Here is a 22,328-nt window from a genome sequence, read left to right on the forward strand (position 1 = left end):
CATGCGCCCCCAGGGGCGGCTCGGGCGGCCGCGCATGCGCGGCGGCGGGCGCGGCGTTGCCATGAGACCCGGCGATGGGGCCGCAGTGAGGCAAGTAGGGCCCGGGGCCCGGGCCGGCTGCTTCCCCCTTTCCTCCCTTCCTCTCCCCTCCGGCCGGGCGAGCCTCCCCGAGGCCCCTGTCAGGCCGCCGCCGTGTAGGGCGGCCTTGTGCGCGGCCCGGCCGTTCCCCCGAGCTAGCGCCGTGACCTGTCTGGGGCCCGCGGGGCGCCGCCTCGGCCTGCTGCCGGCCTCCTGTGGCGGAGCGGCCGGGGCCGGGGCCGGGGGAGGAGGGAGGGGGCGAAAATAATGCCATAATATCACTGCGGCAGGGGGCGAGTGGGTAGCGGTGATCTTTGGTGCTTGTCCTGCCCGTCGTTGCCTCCCTTCCGCTGCCGTCCCTGTCAGCAGCCTAGGTGTGTGCGTAGCTGTGAAAAGGTGCTAGCTAGCTTTTGGCTAAATTCGCCTTATTCTTGATTGTTTTCTTCCTTCGGCTCAAGCACACAGAGGACGGTACGGGTCACTCCTATGCGTGTTTTGGAACTCAAAATAGTTTGAAGCTCCGTCTTGGATCAGCAGATTTAATTGAGTTTATTGGAAAACTGCTATACAAGTTAGCTAAACCCTCATTTCACTCTGTACTAATAAAACGCTTGGCATAAGAACATGGTGCGGTTCATGGTGCCAATTATTAATTAAAGAAAATTTAGATTTGTAGTTATCACCTATTGACTTGATGGACCACAGGATTTAATTCTTTGACTGTAGTGTTTCAGTGTTCTTTTATTATCCTTCCAGGGATTAGCTTAAGCTTGAAACATCGTTGCTTTGACTAGCTCACTTCTGCAGGATGCCACACAAGATCGGTTTTATAGTTGTTAGTTCATCGGGACACGAAGATGGCTTCAGCGCAAAAGAGCTGATGGTTCATGCACCGACAGTGAACGGATGGCGATCACCCAGGTACTGCGAGTGAATGTGCATGATTCTGAAGCACTGAGTTTAAAATGAGTGGGAGAGGTACCATGCATGGTCAGAGTAGTTCACAGCATCCCAGACCGAACTGATTAAAAAACCAAAAAAGTTACTTTAATCCCATGGAATCCTTATCCTGGGGGAAAAAAGCACCTTGGTTACCACCTAAAGGCATCACATTGCATTTAAATAAAGTCCTTTAAAAGAAAAAAAGGGAACTATTTTTGTTTTTGTCAGTCTTCTTGGAGTTTGCAACTGCTTTGGCTTAGTATTAAAAATCCAGTCTTCTCAGCACATCCTCTAAATATGTATTGGGCACTTTAACATACACATGCATGCAATAAATTGAAGAGAAGAGTGTTTCTACTCTACTCTTTGGTTTCTTTTTACAATATTTGTAATGCTGAATTAAACTATAATAACTTTGGAAAGTTTCAGAATTAAATGTTACTCAAGTTGGAAGTGAAGTCATCTTTAAAAAGATGATTCAGAAATTGTGTCTGTTTTCAGACTCTGTCAGTATCCACAGGAAATTGTTCTGCAGTTGGTGGAGAGATGTCGAATACGAAAACTGCAGTTGCTTGCTCACCAGTACATGATTTCCAGCAAAATTGAGTTCTACATCAGTGAAAGCTTGCCTGAATACTTTGCTCCTTATCAGTCAGAGAGGTTTCACAGACTAGGGTAAGTCAAAAGCTCTAAATGGTTTTAATACCTTAATCAGAAAGGCCTCAGGAGGAAATAATATTCATTATGCTTTGCATGTGACATGGATACGCTGTGCTGCAAGCAGTAAAGAGATTCCATACTTCTTAGATCTGTAACAAAGCTGAAGATGTAGGTGTAAGAGGCATGATGCAGATGAACACTCTTGTCAGATGACAGCACACATTGTTTCAGTTATGAGGAAGTTTTAAACCTTATCAAAGTACTAACCTGAGGAGCGAAAATACAGCTATTTGTACGTTTTCCCTGCTTACTTGTTACATTTTCCTTCTCAGTTATGTCCCTCTCTCGGATAATGAAAAGACTGATTTCAAAGCACGAGAGTTAAAATCTGTGTATATGGATGCAGTTGGCCAGTACCTGAAGCTGATTTTCCATAAAAATTATGTCAATAAATACAACTTATACGGTCAGGTAAGTTGAGTTAAGAGTCTTACCTGGTAAGCTAGATGAAGTTTCAGTAGTACAGAACAGGCATAGAAATCTGCTCCCTTGATTTGTAGAAGCTAAAAATGTTGGTTGAAAGCTCCTGGGCTTATTTTTGGTTTCTTTTAAAACGGAAAATACAAATAAGAGGTTATAAGTGACTTGGAATCATGACCAAGTGCATGCAACTTACCCAGAACAAACGAGTCAAGTGCATGTTCCGTTACTGCCTTTCATTCTGAGTTTTAGACTGCACAGCAGGCTCTGTGCTGAAGACAAAGTACTTCCTCTGGGAACAGCTTTGTGGTCACTACAAAGCCACTCTTAGTCTTTAGAATCTGATGCGGCATTAAGGGTGCTGTACAGCCGTCCTGATACAGAAAAAGCAAATATCTGCCTCAATTCTGCAGTGACTCTTTTCACTTCCATCCCAGACCAGAAAAGGGAACAACTGATGACTGTACAATGTGGTCTGTAGATTTCGTAATAAATTTTTAATGAAGCATGAAGTACGTTTAGCGCTTAGTGCTTTTCTTTGCTTCCATACCACTCTGGAGACCACAGGTCCTATTTTTTTTTTTAAATGCAATTTTTTGTTCCAATTTTTTTTGTTTCAGTTTTCATAAGATATGGAAAAAGTAATGATCTTATGCATTTACATTTTCTTTAAATCTATCCCAGGTTGCCCTAGTAGCTATAAACATTATTGGAGATCCAGCAGACTACAGTAATGACAGCAATAATACTGTAAGTGCAAAGCATCCCTGTCTTTTTACTATTGCTACACTTGTTCAGTTACAGGGTTCTTGGGGTAATGGAATGCATCTTTCTTCTGCTAGTTTTGAGCTGTAGCAGAGCTGCCATATATTGATTTTTTGTTTAAGTTTTTGTTTTTTATGTTATCTTGAAGCAAGAAAGCTCTCAAAAATGGAGCCTAATTTGTGGATACAAAAAATAAAACATAATCAATTGGAATGTTTGCATTTTCAGCCTCTGCAAATTCTCTTGTTTCAATATGCCCCAGAACATAAGTATTATAAGTTGCATAGCTTATGTTTTTTGTGGCAAGTCAGCATTTCTCTCCTGAACACACACTGGATGTTGATGAATGTGCATTAAGATTTTTTTTTTTTACCCCTACAAAGCCTTCCAGAGAGAAGTTGATAGACCACTACTTAGGAATTAAATCAGATGATCCTGCCTTAGATGGAACTTACCTTGGGTAAGGATGTTCTTTTGCATATACCCTGGCAAAACTTCTACTCAGTCTAAAGTAGTTCTCAGCCTCTATATTTTGTTAGTTCCCAGCTAGGGAAAAGAGAAGACGTAATGCTCAGCCTCGTCTATTTTGGATTAGCTGAAAGTTTATTTTATTCATTTTATATCTTCAGGAAGCCTGACTCCATTTCACCTCTGGATGATTTGGCTTTTGACATGTACCAGGATCCAGAAGTTGCTCAGATAATTCGTAGACTGGATGAGAAGAAGCGCGAAGCTGTCCATCATGAACGCTACGATTATGCCAAGAAACTCAAACAAGCTATCGCAGACTTGCAAAAGGTATTTTTGAAAGACCGTTTATCTCTTAAGCCAAACAGTGTTCCAGTAGTCCATCAGGGACCCCAGCATTCATGTGGAATTGTAATGATTTCCAGTACATTTTCAAAATAGTAATTTTAAAATCAGATAGCTTGATTTAAATAACTTGGCTGGAAATACTGAAACGTCTGCATATATACAGTAATGTGATTCCAAGCTAGCTTGTTATACCATCTTCTAGGTAGGGGAACGACTTGGACGGTATGAGGTAGAGAAGCGCTATGCTGTAGAGAAAGAAGATTATGATCTTGCTAAAAAGAAGAAACAGCAAATGGAAGCGTACCGCCTGAGGGTGTATCAGCAACTGGAGCTCCACGACCTCCTGGATGCAGAGCTGATGGTGGGTACTGTTACTCCTAATTCAAGAGGCTTTATCACCTGGGTGTTGTAAATAGAAATGGCAGAGCAACCAAAATAAATTCAGAGAATAAGAGTTGTTACACAGGTATTTTATGACAATTACATATGGATTTTAAGCTTTCTATTTGGGTTGTGGATTCCCCTAACCAAAGACTTGCATGTGGCATTTTATGAACATGCTTAGTTCTCCATAAATTACATTACATTAAACTGTCAAGGTCTCAAGCAAATGACATTAAAATCCTGAATGTTTTGCATAATTTCAGGGCTACCCAATGCAAATTCATAAGGTACTTTCTCATATTTTGAAGGACTATAACAGGCTATGCTGGCATCACGGCTAACCATATGGAATTAATGTGATAAAATATAAATATTTTAAATATTTTATGTGGTTCTCAGAACGGGAAGCTTTATAACCTCTCCACACGCATCCACACAGAGTTATTTTCCGATTGTTTCATAAAGCTGCATACAGTGGAGATGATTACATGTCTGTGAGTGAGGTCTGATATTTACTTGAAAGCAGCAGAATCTTGTTGACTGTCAGAGTTGTAGCTGTATTAACTCTGATTTTAGAACATTGTTAGCCTTGCTTTACAAAATCTCCTTCCCTTTCTCAGATTCGAAAACCACCTGAATTGCCTTTGGAGCCTACGATTTATACTGACAATCCACAGCGCACAAAAGCTACAAATTCACCTCCTTGTGAGCACACAGAACCGCAAAAAGGAGAACCGTGGAAAGCAGAGCCTTTGCTGGAAGAGAAGTCAGGAGATCCCACTTCTACTGAGCCCTTTGTTCCCCATCAGTCCCCTCCTCCTCCTGTGACTCATCCCATAACCTCTGGGGAAGTGTTTCCCAAAGAAAATGTGAGTAGTGTACCTCTGTTACTGCAGAAATCTATCACAGCAGATGACCTTGTATTCAACCTTCCAAAACAACAAGGTCTTTTGTGGTTATTCTCATGGCTTATATAGTATCTGAAATTGACTGTATTACTGAGCAGTGCCCATCTAATAATTGGCATTGGTCTTTCTCTTTCCTGAATTTCTTTGGAAGCTTTGGAAGTTCATTGAGATTGAGGCAAGAGGGGATTATACCTGATTTACAAATAGATGAATGGAAGCAAATCGACATTAAATGACTGAGCCGGGGTCACACAGCCAATATAGTGGAAGCTGAATTCTGCTTGCTCCATTAATGGCTTAATAAATCTTCTTAGAGGTCAGGTTGGATGAATCTACAGCAGCAAGGGAATTTGTTGGAATGTGGTTGTAGGGTAAGAGTCTTGGTGTCATGTCTAAAGAGAGGAAGAAAATCATAATATCTAGTTATCTTGATCTTTAGGTTTTGCTGCTCCAGCTTTTGGCAAAGCTGAGGAAGACTTGCGTTGACTCTAGTAGCAGTAGTATTCTCTCTTAACAGGATGTTGACATTAAATAATTTAATAAATAAAGCTTCATGACTTGCTGGCTTCCTATCAACATGTGATTTCCTCTGTAGATGTGTGCACTTCCATAGAAGGCATTTTGTGTGTTTTTTATTGTATTCTATATTCAAGGAACCTGAAATGGTTCCTTGAGCCTGACCTGTTAATCCATTTTACTCATCGTTTTTTAGTAGAATTGTATTTCTATAAAAGAAAAAGTTTTATTCACAGGCACTGATTTAATTTCTTCATGATGTTATTATGGGTACTTCAACATCTGTACTTAATTGTAAAGCGATATGCTTTGTCAGGGGAAAAATACATTGAAGTGAATCCAATTAGTGATGAAACAATTTCATATTTAAGTCATTTCTAAAATAGCAAATTTTATCTTCTCTGTTAGGTTGAATTTTTACCTTATGATGAGAGACCTCTTCCAGCTATCTGTAAACAGGCTGATGAAGCAATTGCGTACCTTGAGCCGGAGATGACTGAAGAGGATATCCATGATACTCCAAGAAGTGGCATTACTGGGGAACCAGAACCATTAACTGAGAAGGCACTGAGGGAGGCCAGCTCTGCTATTGAAGTTTTTGGAGAAGCTTTGGTAAAGAACAACAAAATAAACACATAGATTATTGTGATCTGTGTTGAGTTGATTTGATATGCACTCTGTGAACAAAGGCCTACTGATATTATTTTTACATGCTCAGAGCTGTTACTTAAAAATCTGAGATTAAAATTTGACCTTGAGTATATGGGTGCCTTTCAATGTTTATGTGATGTTGTAGTTTTATGATTGATTACTTGATGAGCTATTAAGCAGATAGTGTCTGGTAGACTGCTTTAGGGTACGGACCCTTCCTGAATACCTATAACTTGCCACTGTCTTTTGTAGGGAGAGAAACCATTACTGTGCCTGAAATGGTTCCTTGAGCCTGACCTGTTAATCCATTTTACTCATCGTTTTTCAAAAATATGTGCTTTTAATAAAAGCCAGATTCCTGTAGGAAACACCTGGGGATTCCATGCTTAAGTTCATATGTTCTTTTGAGGCTGTTTCTGTATATAAATGTTGAATAAATATTGAAATATCAGTATGGACTTTTTAAGAGATAAACTTGTTCTGTGTTCAGGTTTCAGGAGCATATTCCAAAACTTGGTCGTATCGAGAAGATGCATTACTGGCTGTATATAAGAAGCTGATGGAAATGTCGCTAAACACTCCAAAGGATGTTTTAAAGAACATGCTGCGGGCTGCCATTTTTCTTGTAAGGAGAGCCATCAAAGACATAGTGTCTTCAGTAAGTTGTAATATGTTTGATAAGAAACGCTGCAGTGAAGAACTAACAGCAAAAATTGTAGAACCTGTGGTTAACACACTTTAAATAATTTAAACAAATAGTTTGTAAAACTACTTTTGAGTAAATTAAAAAAAACCCCAAACAAACTCAAAAACCAAACCAAACCAAAAAAAACCCAAAACCAACTGAAATGTCAGCTTTTAGTTAGGATCAAGGACTGGGCACTGTCTAGCATTCAGCAGTATGGAAAATACTGCCCTGGGCTGAGTAATGAGCTTGAGAAACAACTGCTGATGCAGTAAATGCATAGTGTGGTTGAGCCTTTGGGGGTTTTTTGGTGGTTTTTTCTTTTTTTTTTAAAAAAGTTGAAATACAGCAATGAAGTAAGTTTAACTTCCCAGCTTGAGAGACTACAGTTAGCCTAAGGAGACTTAGGCTTCAAATAAGCCTTAAACAAGAAGAAAAGAAAAAAATTCCAGAGCTGTGTTATTCTTTATAAAACAGATTCTGAAGCCTTTCCCCTAAGTCCTGGCAACGTATTTTCTGGAAGAGAGAGATCTGAAGTAGCTTCCATTAAGAGTGTTGCTGTAATTCTAGATTCCTGTTGCTGCTGTTTACAATATTGTCTGAAAACAGGGATCTGTGTGGTATTTTTGTTCAATGTTTCCTTTTTTCTTTTTAACTTAGGTTTTTCAAGCTTCCCTGAAACTTTTAAAAATGATCATTACCCAATATATACCAAAACATAAACTAGGAAAACTAGAAACTTCTCATTGTGTGGAAAAAACGCTTCCAAATTTGCTTTCTAGAACAGGAGACTCTTCATCTCGTCTTCGCCTTGTGGCTTCTAATTTTATTCAGGTAGGTGCTTTTCTTCAATTACAGTTTGATTTGCATTAAGAATGTCACAGAGCTTACAGGTGGATAACATCTAATCAGACTTGACCTCAAGTCCAGAGTTTGCTGCTGTAAAGGATTATGCCTTATGTGGAAGGCACAGTGGTAGCACCAACTTAGTATCTTTGCAGTGTTTTGTCACCTTTGTGGTGGGGGACACTGTGGGGAGATAGCTGATGCAAGAAGGGTGTAACTCTTCCATCCTTCTTAGTTGCAAGTGATCTACAGAGATGAGAGCAAGAGGGTACAACACACTCCTCAGACTGTGTTGCGATTTGACTGCATTTTTGACAGTCCACTTTGGGAAGTCAACTTAGCAAAAGCATAACAAAGATGCCCATTTTGAAAGACACAGTCCATTCCTTGCTCAATGTTAGCGAAGAGCAGCTGTGAATAGCTGCTAGGGGATTACAGGCTCTCTTTTCCGGTAGAATTTAGAAGAAAGAACAGTAGTTTTGTGTGAAAATTTATTAATTCAGTCCCAGGAGTGGAATGAGTCACTGGCTCTGGGTTACTTACCCTTTCTTGCATCCACACATGGAGGGAAAAGACTTTTCTTTCGCTGCAGACGTGACTAAAATTTTAACAGCGTTACTGTGTGAAGTGGTCTGGCGTGTCACTGGAACCCCAAAGGTGACAGGTTACTTTATTACTACTGCGTGGCTTGTTTATAATAGATTTGGTAATTGAATGAGAAAGGAAATGAGAACATGGTTACAAATGTATTTTCATAGACAGGACATGGCCCTGCGAGAAGGAAAATGTGTTTATTTTGTATCGCTGCTAATAGATGATAGACTGCCTGAATAAGCAGTTCTGTAGGGAAGGTGCCACATATTTCTAGAAATCGGTGTGTCCACAACAGACGAGCCAAGCCAGTGATGCCTGCATCTGGCCCTCAGGAAGAGGGACTGCAGGACACCATCATCTGCTTGAGTGTCTGTCAGCTGACAGGAACTGGGAGGAGGTTATTAAACATTCTGCTACAAGCAAAGAAATAAACATTGAGCTTTGAATAACAGCAACATTTAGCCCTTAAGGTTCCTTGCAAAACAGACAGAAATTATAAGATGGCATATGTTTTCTGAAGCAGTCTTGAAATTCATCTTGATGCAATGTCAAGACTTTGTATCCTTTGTGACACTTCTCAGCTACCTCCTCCTCATATAGTTCAGTGTAAGGTGGAGTTCTTGAAATTCTTCTTACAACCCAGTTCTATAACTCAACTGAGCATGTCTAAGATTTTATTGATTTCTCAGTAGCTTTCCCTCTGATGCCAAAAGCAAGACCAAACCTCTGTATAAGCTTCTCTTTAAAGCCTTTGCAAGCAACTTCTGGCTGCTAAGGTAACAAATAAGTGGCTACTTCTTATGGAAGGCTTATTTAATTTTACTTAAATTGTTATAAGTAACTTAGAATAACTCAACTTTGCAAAGACAGTTCATTTTCCTCATTTAGCATTCCTACATGCCCACTGACTCTTTGCATGTTTATAGGAAATGGCACTGAGTAGTGAAGTTAAACCTCTTCAGATTGTTCCAGTTCATTTGGTTCAACCATTAAAATCGAACTCCCCAACACATCTGGCAATGAGTCAAGTGGAATTAGTGGAATGCCTCTTGAAAGACATGGGAACTGAAAACTCTGGGTTTACCATTGGCAACGTCATGAAGGTAGGAGTCTGAGTTTACAGCATCTGATGTTTTTTCCTGTTGCTGTTTTATTAGGGCTTGTCTGTCTGTTTTGGAATGCTTGGTGAATTACTAAAGAGAATTTATGAGCCTCTTGGAGGTGACAACACACAACAAGATGGCAAGATGCCAATACAGGAAAAAGGAATCACTGGGTCAAAAAGTGTTTGGAAAAACCTGTCTGTATGAAGATTTCTCCCACTGCAATGAAATAATTGTCTTAGACTAATAAACAAGTCCTTAAAAAACATGTGGGAAAAGAGAGGCATAATTTTTTTTTTTCTTTTCAGTTTGCAACGGGAGCTTTGGAACACAGAGTTTATGAAGTTCGTGATGTAGCGTTGCGGATTATCTTTGATATGTACAGGAAGCACAAGGCTGCTATACTGGAATATCTTCCTCCAGATGATGCAAACATTCGCAAGACTGTTATCTACAAAACGCTCTTTGACGGATTCACTAAAATAGATGGTAAACTTTCTGAAGCTGAAATTAGGGTACGTAGTAAGATTGTAGAACGTACGTAGCTACTTTAAACGTTGCATTCAACTGAGCAATATACTGATTTCATAGCTATATTAGACATTGAATGACACATGTAGCAGAGTATCTTAAGGTGTGTTGTTAACATTACTTAGTGTAGAAAGCTGGTGTTCAGTTTATTACATATACTCACTCTTGTGAATAAAGCCTACAAAGAATACAGAGATGGTACTTCTGAAATAATACACAATCATTTTGGAAAATATACATATACTATTTTATGCTGGCTGGCCTTGGAAACAGTAAGCACAGAGGAAATGCTATGTGTTTCTTTCAGGTTAGTACAGAGGAATTTGGGGGGAGGGAGGTGTTACTGTAACAGATCAATCATTTAACCGAGCGGGATATTTCTTGTACTGCATTGACCATTTGTTCTATGCTGATGTGTTTTGCAATCTCTTCTATATGACAAATGGTTCAAAAACTTCTGTAATTGAAAGGGTATTTCTTGACAGGCACAGAGAAAGGCAGTAACGGAAGAAGCAGAGAAACAGAAGAAGGAAGAAATAAAAGTTCTGCAAGGTCAGCTGGCAGCTCTAAAGGAGATACAAGCAGAAGTTCAAGCTGGAAAGGTTAGGGTGTTTTGGGTTTGATTTTTTTTTTAATGCTTTTTTCCTCAGGATATCACAGGCTTAGATAATTAACATCACTGTTGTCTCATTATAAACTAAAAAAAAGAAAAAAGAAAGAGAGAGAGACTCCATGACATACACTAACTGACCTTCATCCTCAGCAGTCCAGTTTAAAATTTGGGGGGTTGTTTTTCCTAACATAGGATAAAATTTGGATTCTTTTTTATAACAGTTTTGTCTATCGTATGGTAAATTTGAAAGTGTTTCTGGAAGTCTGTGTTTCTCTACCAGCTAGAGTATAGGAATTGTACTGAGTGCGTCAAGGCCCTCCAGAAGCATGCTGTACTGCACAGCCGTTAAGTTTTATATTTGAACCCTAGAAAGGTAGTCAGCTACCCCAATGCCGGGAAGTAGGACTGTTTTTTCCATCCTCAGAAGATTGCTGCCTCAATACTGAGGGATTTGCTGTAGGACCAGAGGCACGAACATTGTAATGCATTGACTCTGCTTCTAAGCTTTTAATTCCAGAGAAAAATCAGGATATAATCTGTTCTCTTTCTCCCTGGCAAGCATCGCAGTCATTAAGCAAATTTCTGACTTAAATTTCTTTGTTCAATAGGAGAAAGAATCTGATTTTCAGAAGCCAAAGAATCAAGGTAGGTAGTTTCAAATAGTATTAAGAAATGCAGGGATATTTCAATATGTCTTTGAAACACTGTAGATGCTTAATGGATTATTGAATTGTCTCAGTTAAAAACATGCCCGAGTGCTTCAGATTGGCTGAGTCTCAACCTGCCACAGAGGTAACCATTAAGTTCACAAAAGAAGATTTACCAGTTAACCAGTTAATTTCTAATAAGAAATAAGTATAGCTTGACTTGAAACCACTTTAGATTTCTTCCCAACCTGAGGTAGATCATCTACTACATGTAAAAATGATCACTAAAATATTTTACTGTTGTAGATCACTAAAGCAATAGTTTCCCAACTGCCTACAGGTATGTTGTCTTTCAGTGCTTGTTTACCAATATGGCCACGGTATGCTTCTGTTAGGTGTTTTTACTGTTAAGATCCAGAGAAGCAGTATTTCTAGGCATGCACAAAAACTAATTAAAATGTGATCTTGTTTTTAATAGTTCTCTTTTTACAGGTTACCAGGTAAACAAAAGCCCACAGCCTGCAGCAGCAGAGATTCCAGATGATCATCCCTCTGGTGCAAATTACTTGGATAAGTAAGTTAGATGAGCAGCTTCTGATCACTTTAAGCACTTAGTATAACCTGAAAGCTAATAACGTTCATAACATTTTTCGAGTAGATCAAAGCAAAAACCTTCAGCATTGAAACAATGAAAAAGAAAATCTCTTCTAACAGATTTGGAATTACCACCAGGCAATCCTAGATGTTGATTTTTTTAAGTTCTTGGATAGTGTGACCTTGAACTTGTTTTCTGAGTAGTTGCTTGTGGGATAAGAAATTGCCACAGTTTAATGTTCAACTGACAGTATAAAATAAGGCAAAGATATATTGTAGCTTTCATGTGTATTGTAGGATAAGGGCATAGAGAAAGCATTTGAAAATTCTGGAGCCATGAAAGCCAGTTTCAGTGAGTTATTCTCAGTGCTTTTGTGGAATTATGTCTTTCTATATGAACAAATGCTTTATAGTTGCATTTGCCATAAATTATATAATATTATCTCTTCATGTCCTATTCTAAGGTCAGCACTATATAGGGAAAATAAGGTGTACCAAAATGTTAGCTATTTTTCAGAACAGTTTCTAACACAAGAAACAGGGTTCATCATTTCACTCTGTGATGTTACTGATGCTTGTATTTCTTTTTCCTAGCTTATGTATTTTTTGTGGTGAAAGGGACGAATCCTTCACAGAGGAAGGATTGGATCTCCATTACTGGAAACACTGCCCTATGTTAACCAGATGTGAGCACTGCAAACAGGTTAGGCGTAAACTTTTTAGAGCTACTACAAGACTTAACTGTTGTTATTCTGGTTTTAAGGTGCTAGAAGATATTTAATGCTAAGGTAGGTGAATTCTGAACACAACTATGTGATCTTGGGCAGTCCTTTTTGAAAAGAGCAGTGTTGTAAATTGTATTAATAACTGGACTAAAATTTCTTTTTCGCTTTGTCATTTTGGAAACTGAGATTTAACTTCCAAAAATCACATAAGCAGTTTTTTTAATACTATCCTTATTTACTCATTACTGTACAAATCTTCTTGGGTGCCTCTTGCTCTGTTGCAGGTGGTGGAAATAGCAAGCCTGACAGAGCACTTGTTGACGGACTGTGATAAAAAGGACAGCTTTGGGAAATGTCAACGGTGCAGTGAGGCCCTTCCAAAAGATGAGTTGCCCAAACATATTAAGAGCAAGACTTGCAATTGTGAGTAGTTTCAAACAGGCAGGTTGAACTTCAAAGGTCAAGTCAGTCAGACTTTCAAATACTGTGTATCTCTGGCAAGTCAGACCACTTCTATTTAGGTACTGCACCGTGGATTTAGAAATCTAAGCAAATTCTTATGAGGGAACACTTTTGGAATAAACGCCTGAGTTTCCCAGTGCTTGAAATGGTTTGCTTCTATGAATGTGTGTGGGGAGGATGAGTGAGGAGAACAGAAAGCCTCTACCACATCCTTGCGGATTAAGCCCTATCGTTCCTTTTGATCTTCTTTCGATATAGACGATTAAACATGGGACTTCTTTGAGAGCAGTTAATGATAATAGGGTAGGAGCTGGTTTAGCTACGGGATAGTTTTATGCTCTTTGTTGTGCAAGTTCTCCTCTTGTCTTTGAAATTAGCCAGTCTTTGCAATTCTTACATTATTTTTCTAATCATTTCAGCTGCCAAACCAGAAAACGTGGCAAACCATTGCCCGTTGTGCCATGACAACTTTTCCCCAGGAGAGGAGGTAAGACTGTCTTCCAGATTGGTCTGATGTTGTTATGTCACTGGGACTGAATTCATGTCCTCTTCTAACACTGGCTTACACCCAATGACTTAAGAACTTGCCTGGATTATTGCCGGGGTCTATAATGGCAATCAACAACCCCAGGCAATGCTACAGGCTTGGGGAAGAGTGGCTGGAAAGCTGCCCGAAGGAAAAGGACCTGGGGGTGCTGATTGACAGCCAGCTGAACATGAGCCGGCAGTGTGCTCAGGTGGCCAAAGCGGCCAACGGCATCCTGGCCTGTATAAGGAATAGTGTGGCCAGCAGGAGTAGGGAGGTGATCGTGCCCCTGTACTGCGCACTGGTGAGGCCGCACCTCGAATCCTGTGTCCAGTTTTGGGCCCCTCACTACAAGAAGGACATTGAGGTGCTGGAGCGTGTCCAGAGGAGGGCAACGAAGCTGGTGAAGGGCCTGGAGCACAAGTCTGATGGGGAGCGGCTGAGGGAACTGGGGGTGTTTAGCCTGGAGAAGAGGAGGCTGAGGGGAGACCTCATCGCGCTCTACAACTACCTGAAAGGAGGTTGTAGTGAGGTGGGGGTTGGTCTCTTCTCCCAAGTAACAAGGATAGGACGAGAGGAAATGGCCTTAAGTTGCGCCAAGGGAGGTTTAGATTGGACATTAGGAGAAATTTCTTTACTGAAAGAGTGGTCAGGCCTTGGAACAGGCTGCCCAGGGAAGTGGTGGAGTCACCATCCCTGGAGGTATTTAAAAGACGTGTAGATGAGGCGCTTAGGGACATGGTTTAGTGGACATGGTGTGTTGGGTTGACGGTTGGACACAATGATCTTAGAGGTCTTTTCCAACCTGTATGATTCTATGATTCTATGATTCTAATCTCACACTCTGGGGACCGTATTTGAACCTGGGTCTTCTACCCTTAAAGGTGTATATGGGAACAACAGGGCTCCAGGCTATTCGGTGTTGGTCTTTCTCCTCCTGCATAGGCAGCTATACACCTTACAGCTTTCCAAATTTCCAAGTGCTACCAGGTTCTGTGAGTTCGCTTGTCAGCTCTAGGATTCGGAGTGACATCATGCAGCTTAAAATACTGCAGCAAGACTAAGCACATCCAGCAGGGCATCCAGATTAAGATGATGTTGAGTTGGGTATAAGAAAAAATTGACATGAAGAAAGTAAGCAAGAACTGCTATAATTGTCAAGAGAGTTGGTATGGCCTCTTTCTAATTTCTACATGCTGTTCCCTGTAACTGGCTAATGCTATGAAATTTCTGATATGCCAGCTCAAAAATGTGCTTTCAGCAATTCAAAATATGCATTGGTATTACATAAAAAGCAATTTGTTCAGAAAATACTTATCATATCTGTTTCAGTGTTTTATATGAATCATCTAACACTACATTATGATCATATTTAAGTAGTACTGTGTATGATTTGATTTTCGGAAAACGACTATCCAGGAGGCAGCCAACAACTCTATACTGAGTATTAGATCCAGTTAAATGTCAATGGCTGATACGTAATCTATGTCATTTTCTTCCTTTCAATGGGACTGCTGAGTAGTGCTTCTGTTCTCAAAACCAAGTTTTTTCCAAATCCTTTTTGCTTTGCACAGCGTGAGGAGCTCAGAAAATATTGTAACCAAGTCTGAAACGTTTGTTGAGAAATGTATGTGTTGTTTGGATTTGGTTGGTTTTTTTTTTTTCCCTTGCTTCTGCCCAAATTATTCTTGTAAATAAGAGACTTCACGTAGCATCTACTTTGAAGAGGCTGTCATGTTTTCTTGTAATAGCAGCTCCTACTCCTCTGGATTGCTGAATGGTCTCACTGTTATCATAACCTTGTAGTTATGCCCACACTTTTTCAGTTTAAAATATGTATAGATGAAAAGATTTTCCATGTTATTTGTAGATTGTTTTTTCCTGATTTGAACTCAGTTGTTAATTAAGAAAATTTAAAAAACAAAATGAATGTCACTCACTTTTAATTTCTAGGATCTGGCTGGGTTTTTTTATTGTGATGTACCTTTTAAGTTATATTAAAAAAATGGATATATTAATTTCTATTTCACTTAGTAAGTCATAAGGTGTTCATGCTTTTATGAGTGAGCAGATTAAAATGCTATTGCCATAAAGTCTGTATACAACTCTCATTTTCCCCATGTTTTAAAAAGTATATGTGCATACATAGTGACTAGATAAAAGATTGGCTAATTTTGCTGATATGTAATATCACTTCTTTTTAATTGACTTTAGGCCTGGAAATCTCACCTAATGGGCAAAGATGGCTGTAAAATGAATCAACGGAGGTTATCCACAATAAATAAAACTCTTCTGGTCCAGCCTGGTAAGATATTATTTTATGATAATAATGATTATGCTTTTTACTGTGTTGCCTTTACTTAAGAAAAGTATTTCATACTCAAGAGCAAGCTGGCTCTTAATTACTGGTTCAACACGTTTTTTGCATTTGTATAACCTAACTGATATTTCTTATGCTGGTATAGACTACAGTATACTTAGGGAGCAAATTCTCAAAGTCATTCAATACCAATAATTTCAAAATGAAGGTATTAGCTCAGTTGATTGGGGAAACTGGCATATTTGCTAATTTGATCAGTTCAGGGTTTTTTCCCTGCAAAATTGTATGACCGTGAATAGAACAATCAGTGGTGATACTAAACAGTTAACATTCTGGAAACCTCCCGAATGCTGACACAGAGAACGGAGAGCCTGATTTAGCTTTTTATGTCCAATCAGAGGATGCTAATCTAATCCTAATTACAAGATGAATTGAATAGTTAGTGCTGTGTACGGCTTTTCCTTTTCAATTCAGACCCAGGAGCTAGGCAGAATTTATGATTGTGCAGCTTCTTCACCAACAAAGAGATATTGATGCTGATGTCAGGTGGGTTTTTTTTAACAGTGGTCTTTATTTATGAAGCACATGCAAAATCCTTTTATTTCCTGAACACAGAAGTTAAACAAACAAGCTATTTTCACTGCCTGCAGCACCAAAACTCTTTTGGCCAGTAACATCCAAAACCTTTCCTCCTTCAGACTTTTTTCCAGAGTTCTTTATTCCGGTGCATGTTTAGGTCGTTGCTAGAGTTAACCTTCTCTGTCTGATATTTGCTTTGCTCATATCTGTGTTTCACAACTACTCCAAGTTCCTGGAAAGAACTGTTGAATTGTCTCTTTCAGCTGTTTAACCGCTGTTTAAGAGTTTCCAGTCTTGAACAGGACCTACAATCATGTCTGTCTGTCTTCAGCTTTACTATTTCTACTTGCTAATGAGAATGCTAGTTAGTTTGTTGCTGCTTAGAATTTGGAAACATAGAAGGAACTTAAATCCTGCCTGGATACAGCTAAAGCTCCAGAGTAATTTCCTGGAGATACGAAAGGAACACTGACCGTTTAGTCCTACCGCTCCTGGTATGAGACGCACCTCAGATTGGATGCTTGCCAACTTCTGGTTGCTAGTATCAGTCATTTAGACTTAATATATCTTGAGAATCAAAATGGGAGATAAAATGGGAGATAAAATAAGAATAATGCAAGCACATTATTTTAGATGTGCTTGCAATAATGATCTGTATTTTCTCTTCACAGGCAAAATAGGTGGCCAGTATTTGAAGAAACCAAGTCCTGCAGGAGCAAAAGCTCGATCTCCCTCTATAGGAAGCAAGATCCCAACCCCAAGAGGGGGCCCAAATAAAAGCACTGGCAAAACATACTCAAAGCGATGACAGGACAAGTATTTTTTCCTTTGTCTTAATAACTGGGCATATAGTTGTTAATAGTTATTTAAAAATTGTGGGCAACTCATATCATCTTTTTCGTTTGACTACATGGGGCTGTTTATCGGCCTTGAGCAGTACTTGCCTGGTCTGATAACTGCGGTACATAATTTTTGTGTTAGCTGCCCGTGCAGCACTGTGGTTTTCTTCTAGAAATGCTCATGTTAGAAATACGCGTATGTTCTGGGACAGATCTAGCCTGCCACATTCCCTGTATGGCACAAGGAAGGCTGTGCATTGGTCTTTGACTGGTTCCTCGTATTAAAAAAACTCCCCAGTGAGTATGGAGTTAACATGGCCACGCTGTGTAGCTACTGTCACAATCAGCACAGCCCTGGCTAGTGGATTACTCTGGGGCTGTGGTTCTAACAGTCTGGTTTTGAGATGCAGTAAGGAATTTCCTTAAGACCCAAAAGCCAGAGTCATTTGTGTTTTGGCTTTCTTTTGGGGAAGAGCAAGAAACCTACCAAGCAGAAATTGTACTAGACTTTCAGGACAGAGCTGGAAAGCATTTGTTCTTTTGATCTAAGTGTGACACTTTTTTGCAATTATATATTCTGAAAGCTTGGGAAGTAATACCTGTATTAGCTGACTTTACCACCTCATCACTTCAATGCAATAATTGCAGAATATATTGCTAATAGTTTTCTGCCAAAATTGACTTTATAACATACTGAAAGTACTAGCGTCAATAATTTTTGTTTGTCTTGCCATCAGACACTTGTAGTGGACAAATAGGTTGCAAGTTAAACTGTGTGTACTGGTTGGCTAGGAGATAGGCTGCCTGTGTGTATTTCTGCACTACATCAGTGCATTTACAGAGAATTCATCATAATTAGACTTGAGGAAACACCATTGAAAATATGGATATACAATGAGCAAAATAGGCTTGTTGCAGTCGCACAGGTTCCTTTGATGTGATGATGATGTTGGTATCTTAGCAATGCCATCGTTCATCTGCTATGAAAAATGCATGCACGTGTAGAAGGAAATACATGTCAGACTATACGAAACATGTATCTCAGTTATCTTAAAGACCTGTATGATCCTATATAGATAAACTCTTGAACCAATTAATGGGTAAAATAACAATTCCATAAAGCAAAATTCTTCCTCATGTGTTTGTTAGAAGAAAAAAAAAAAAAAGGAGAAATTGCAATGTAGTTGAGGAAAGCTCTGGGGTTTGATTTTTCCATTGCAAATCCTATAGCGTGGATTTATTTGCTTCAGTTAGGGCATGTTTACAGATAGGGCCAGGAATTACAAAGCTTTTTCAGTTGTCCATGCCTCAAGTATAATGAAGTAAAACAAAGAATCATGCTGTTCTTTGGTGATTAGTTTATCCACTGTGCCAGGATCTAGTGTATTTTGATAGTAAGAAAGACACTATTAGTGTGTTTACAACAGCTGCCTTTTTCTTCCGTGTATTTGTCATGATAAATTTTGTCAGCTAAAATGGGGCAAATTTATAGCCATTGTGAAAGCTTGCAAGTCTATTTGTTTGTGCTAAGCGCTAAGACTTTTGGTTCCTTCATTGGAAATACTTTTTTCTAAAACTGACCGGTATCCTTGAACACCTCCTAAGTCAGCTGAAAGCTCTAATTGACCTTGCAAGGAAAGGAATGGGATCAGGGCCATTATAAAATGTTTCCACTCATTTTTAAAACTCTTAGAAACATTATTTTGACAGATAATTTTGCTCTCCTTACTAATACCGGTGTCTGTAATTTTATGAGTTTGAGCATGTTAATAATGTCGAGTGAAATGAATGTTTCTTCCTTGGGTCCACTGAGGCTCTAGGAGTAACACAAGCCATGCGTGGTGAGAAGACGTTTTGCTGTGGAAGCGTCGCCTTTACATATATTTCAGGTTTAGAGTTTTAAAGGCAGTAGAGCAGTACCCAAAGCACTACTCAACACCAAGAATTAGCACCAAATAAAAAAGCTAAAGGGCTGGTTGGATATTGCCATATGACATGCCATTAGGTAGGAAATAACATGAAATAGCTGTTCCGCGCTGCCTCTCTCGCTGTGCACTAAGTGCCTTATTAGTCCACTTGACAAGAGGATTAAGCTAAACCGCAAGAGTCCCATTTGGTACGTAATAAGAGTGTGTATCGATGGAGCTACTGTAAAAATTAAAGTTGTGCTTTAAAATCTCACAGTTAATTCTGAAATATATCCCCAAGAAATGGCCCCTTAAAGAAAAGAAAAAAATCTTAGTGGGGCCCTGAAAAGCTTGAATTAATAAATTTAGACCTTTTTTCCTGCTTTAGTGTACCTTCTCTCAGCTCGCTTCTAAATCCAGCTCTAATACTGAGTTTCTCTAGTTAGATCTTGATTAAAATAAACATCCGTAGACTACAGCCTGTGACCATTTAATGGCTTCAAAGAGAACAAATTCTATTAAGACACAATGTATGAAGCTTCATACCTAAAGCAACAATCCTAACATTTCCACTTGTGATGCTTAGGCAATTGCTTTCCAGGATAGAATTGATTGGTCCCACGTCGATGTACCCACAGGTACAAGAATGACTGATCATGGTAATATAAGTAGAACTTTTGGGGTTTGGTTTTTTTGCTACCACGGAGTGAATTTGCGGTATTGTTTTGTATATATAGCACTGATTCTGTAATACAGTTTTTATAGTTTGCGTGCAGCCTATCTACAAGCTTATGAATTTTACAGGTAGATCGGTGAGCTTTTATTTTGCAAGTCTTTATATAAATTGTTTCTTTAACTCTTCCAAATATATATATTAATAAATATATATACATTAGGAATATATATATTAACAAATATATACGTATTTTTATTTCTACTTTAGTGACACAGGTTCCTATTTGAAAACCTGATTCCTTATGCAAGCAAAATAACCATTGGTTTTGCTCAGGGATTAGCATGTGCAATGGACTGCAGGCTTATGAGCTGTTGCCCAGAGCATTTTTTCCTTTTGGACATAAAACTGTGAGCTTTCCATTGTGCAAGTTTAATGAAAAAAACGTGTTGGCAAAGGTCCTCCGTGTAGTCTGGGTTGGCCAATATAGTGTGTACATTAAATTAGTAAATACAGCTCTCCATTGCTCTTCAACCATGGCTTTTAAACCCACTCAAGCAAAGCGTAATTAATCCGTTAAATCCTGCATGTAGCAGGATGTGTGCTTTCTATTTTATAACATTATGGGACAATCTTTTTAAACATGTTTTTTAAAAATAAAAATCAAGACTTGATTTAAAAACAAACAAACAAACCAAAGCAAACAAAAAAAACCCAAAACCAATACCACACAAACACTATTAATTGTAGTGAGGGTCGTATTTCCCAGTGCTGACCGATCTGAACAGCAGAAAAGTTGGGAGCTATGCAAGACACTTTTACAGACCTTCTCTTTGGAGGCATTTTTCCCTTGGGTAGCACTTGTTTCCCATGTTTGTGTACAAGGACGCTTTCCTGCTGCTCTGTGCTCAGGCTGCCTGTCTCCCCATGCAGTTGTTGGGGCTCCAGAGCGAGCACAGTAACTGCTTTTCCCTTTGCTCCATCGTAGAGCACAGTAATTACGCCTTAGGGACCCGTGCAATAACTCTCTGCAGCTTTTTCACTGCAGGAAGTTGTCATGTAGGAGATTCCTGCCTCTTCTCGGTCCTTACCACCCACCTTACTTACCTGAGGAGCAAGAGAAGCGCATTACAGAGCCTTTTGTGGAACAGTTTTTAAAAGACAAACGCATAGGCTTGGGCACACCACATTGCGTCTTAGGGCTTTGCAATTTTTTTTCAAATCCAGACTAGCTCTTCAGCAAAATTTTAACAAAATCATTTAAATATTTCAGAGTGCATAACGTTCACGGAGATTGCTAGGTAACTTTAGACTAAAAAAATGCACTTCTGAAGCGAGGTATAAAGATAATATTAATTACTCAGTGGTACAAATTGAAAACAACTTAAAAGTGAGAAAATGGAATTTTTTTTAGGATGTGAAAGGACCATCTTTGAGCATAGTAGTACCACCAATGTAATTTTTAAAGGATGATTTCACTGGGCTGCTTCCTTTCATTTAATGAACAACCCGTGTTTTCTGCAGTGGCAAAATAAACACTGGTGTGAAAAACACAGTGAAGTTTGTTCCTGTGCCATGAAGTCTCGAGCAAAATACTCTGGAGCAGAACTGTTGCACAGGTGCAGGTCTGGCTAACAGAAAGAAGCTCTCCAAACTGTCGGACGGGAAAACTTAAATCAGCAATCACGGTACATCGTTATTAAAGAAAGAACAGACTGTGGTCCCTACCTCATGGGCTTTTTTCTGTCTGATCTCTTTCTCCTTACTGTACCTAACTGTCAACTAAGTTGTTTTCATCCATCTAAACCGCAGAGACGACTCGAGAGCAGCCAGCGTCCCTGCATGCAGGAATTCATCTATTCTCAAGCGACCGCTTGGAGTTCCACTACCCCGTGAGAGCACTTATATAGATTATGCAGTTCCTAGGTACTGGATAAGCAGATGAGGTATTTAAATCCTACAGATTTTTTTGCTATCATTTCAAGAGAAAAAGTCACTTATGTTAAATATGTAAGTTATTTTTATTGCACTTATTTAATAAATTTGTTTAGCAAGTTTGGACGGTACCTCTGCATTTTCAAGCTGTATAGCAGAAGTCGGTACTGGGGGGGGGGAAGCGTGGCTGCAGAAGCAATGCCGCGGCATCACCTCGGTGTATCCGTGTTGCACCGCGGTAGCAAACGCAGTGCTCTGCAGTGGCGTCGTCCCTTGGTTTTGCGTTCAGGACACGCCGGCTGCACCGCGGGCAGAGCACGCCGCGGGCCGGGTCCTCGTCTCTTTTGAGCGAGAGGGGGGATCGCGGTAGCCCCCGGTGCTGGGGTCTTGGCCTGTGCGCTTAGTCGCCGCAGTGCCCGGGGCGCGGCCCTCCTCGTCCCCGGCCGGCGCAGGCTGCCTGTTTCCGGGGCTCGGCGGTGCCCTGATGCGCGGGCAGCGCCGGCCCAGCCCTGCGCGGCAGCGCGGCGGCGGGGCGGGCCTTCCCGCGGC

The 22,328-nt window shown here is 39.8% G+C and overlaps 1 protein-coding gene and 1 long non-coding RNA gene across 6 annotated transcripts; one reads left to right on the top strand and one right to left on the bottom strand.

Moving 5' to 3' along the window:
• Positions 1–3: 3 nt before the first annotated feature.
• Positions 4–22,255, top strand: CEP104 (centrosomal protein 104). Of its 5 annotated transcripts, XM_075172179.1 has the most exons (23): positions 4–90; positions 835–999; positions 1,522–1,695; positions 2,013–2,151; positions 2,845–2,910; positions 3,309–3,385; positions 3,555–3,723; positions 3,944–4,102; positions 4,746–4,994; positions 5,958–6,161; positions 6,691–6,858; positions 7,546–7,719; positions 9,252–9,428; positions 9,737–9,943; positions 10,445–10,561; positions 11,181–11,217; positions 11,712–11,793; positions 12,408–12,516; positions 12,823–12,961; positions 13,420–13,487; positions 15,741–15,831; positions 17,097–17,241; positions 21,369–22,255. In XM_075172179.1, exons 2-22 carry the CDS (start codon positions 887–889, stop codon positions 17,231–17,233), a joined length of 2,856 nt encoding a protein of 951 aa, XP_075028280.1. In that variant the 5' UTR covers positions 4–90; positions 835–886; the 3' UTR covers positions 17,234–17,241; positions 21,369–22,255. The 5 variants fall into 5 exon arrangements, with proteins under 5 accessions (XP_075028280.1, XP_075028279.1, XP_075028281.1 ...); XM_075172178.1 differs by lacking the exon at positions 21,369–22,255 and having other exon boundaries at positions 17,097–19,711; XM_075172180.1 differs by lacking the exon at positions 21,369–22,255 and having other exon boundaries at positions 6,691–6,825; positions 17,097–19,711.
• On the bottom strand, positions 4,046–5,959 carry LOC142092338 (uncharacterized). Its single transcript, XR_012677014.1, has 2 exons — positions 5,226–5,959; positions 4,046–4,140 (listed from the first exon to the last, which is right to left on the bottom strand). It is a non-coding gene; the product is annotated as an uncharacterized LOC142092338 (long non-coding RNA).
• Positions 22,256–22,328: the final 73 nt, after the last annotated feature.

Source organism: Calonectris borealis, chromosome 23 (assembly GCF_964195595.1).
Source record: "Calonectris borealis chromosome 23, bCalBor7.hap1.2, whole genome shotgun sequence".
NCBI lineage: Eukaryota > Metazoa > Chordata > Aves > Procellariiformes > Procellariidae > Calonectris > Calonectris borealis.

Excerpts from the sequence above, each read along its gene's own strand:
- CEP104 (XM_075172179.1), top strand. The coding sequence starts at position 887 with ATGCCACACAAGATCGGTTTTATAGTTGTTAGTTCATCGGGACACGAA. Across the intron at positions 1,696-2,012 it reads GAGAGGTTTCACAGACTAGG|TTATGTCCCTCTCTCGGATA; the intron begins GTAAGTCAAAAG and ends TTTCCTTCTCAG. Across the intron at positions 11,218-11,711 it reads TCAGAAGCCAAAGAATCAAG|GTTACCAGGTAAACAAAAGC; the intron begins GTAGGTAGTTTC and ends CTCTTTTTACAG.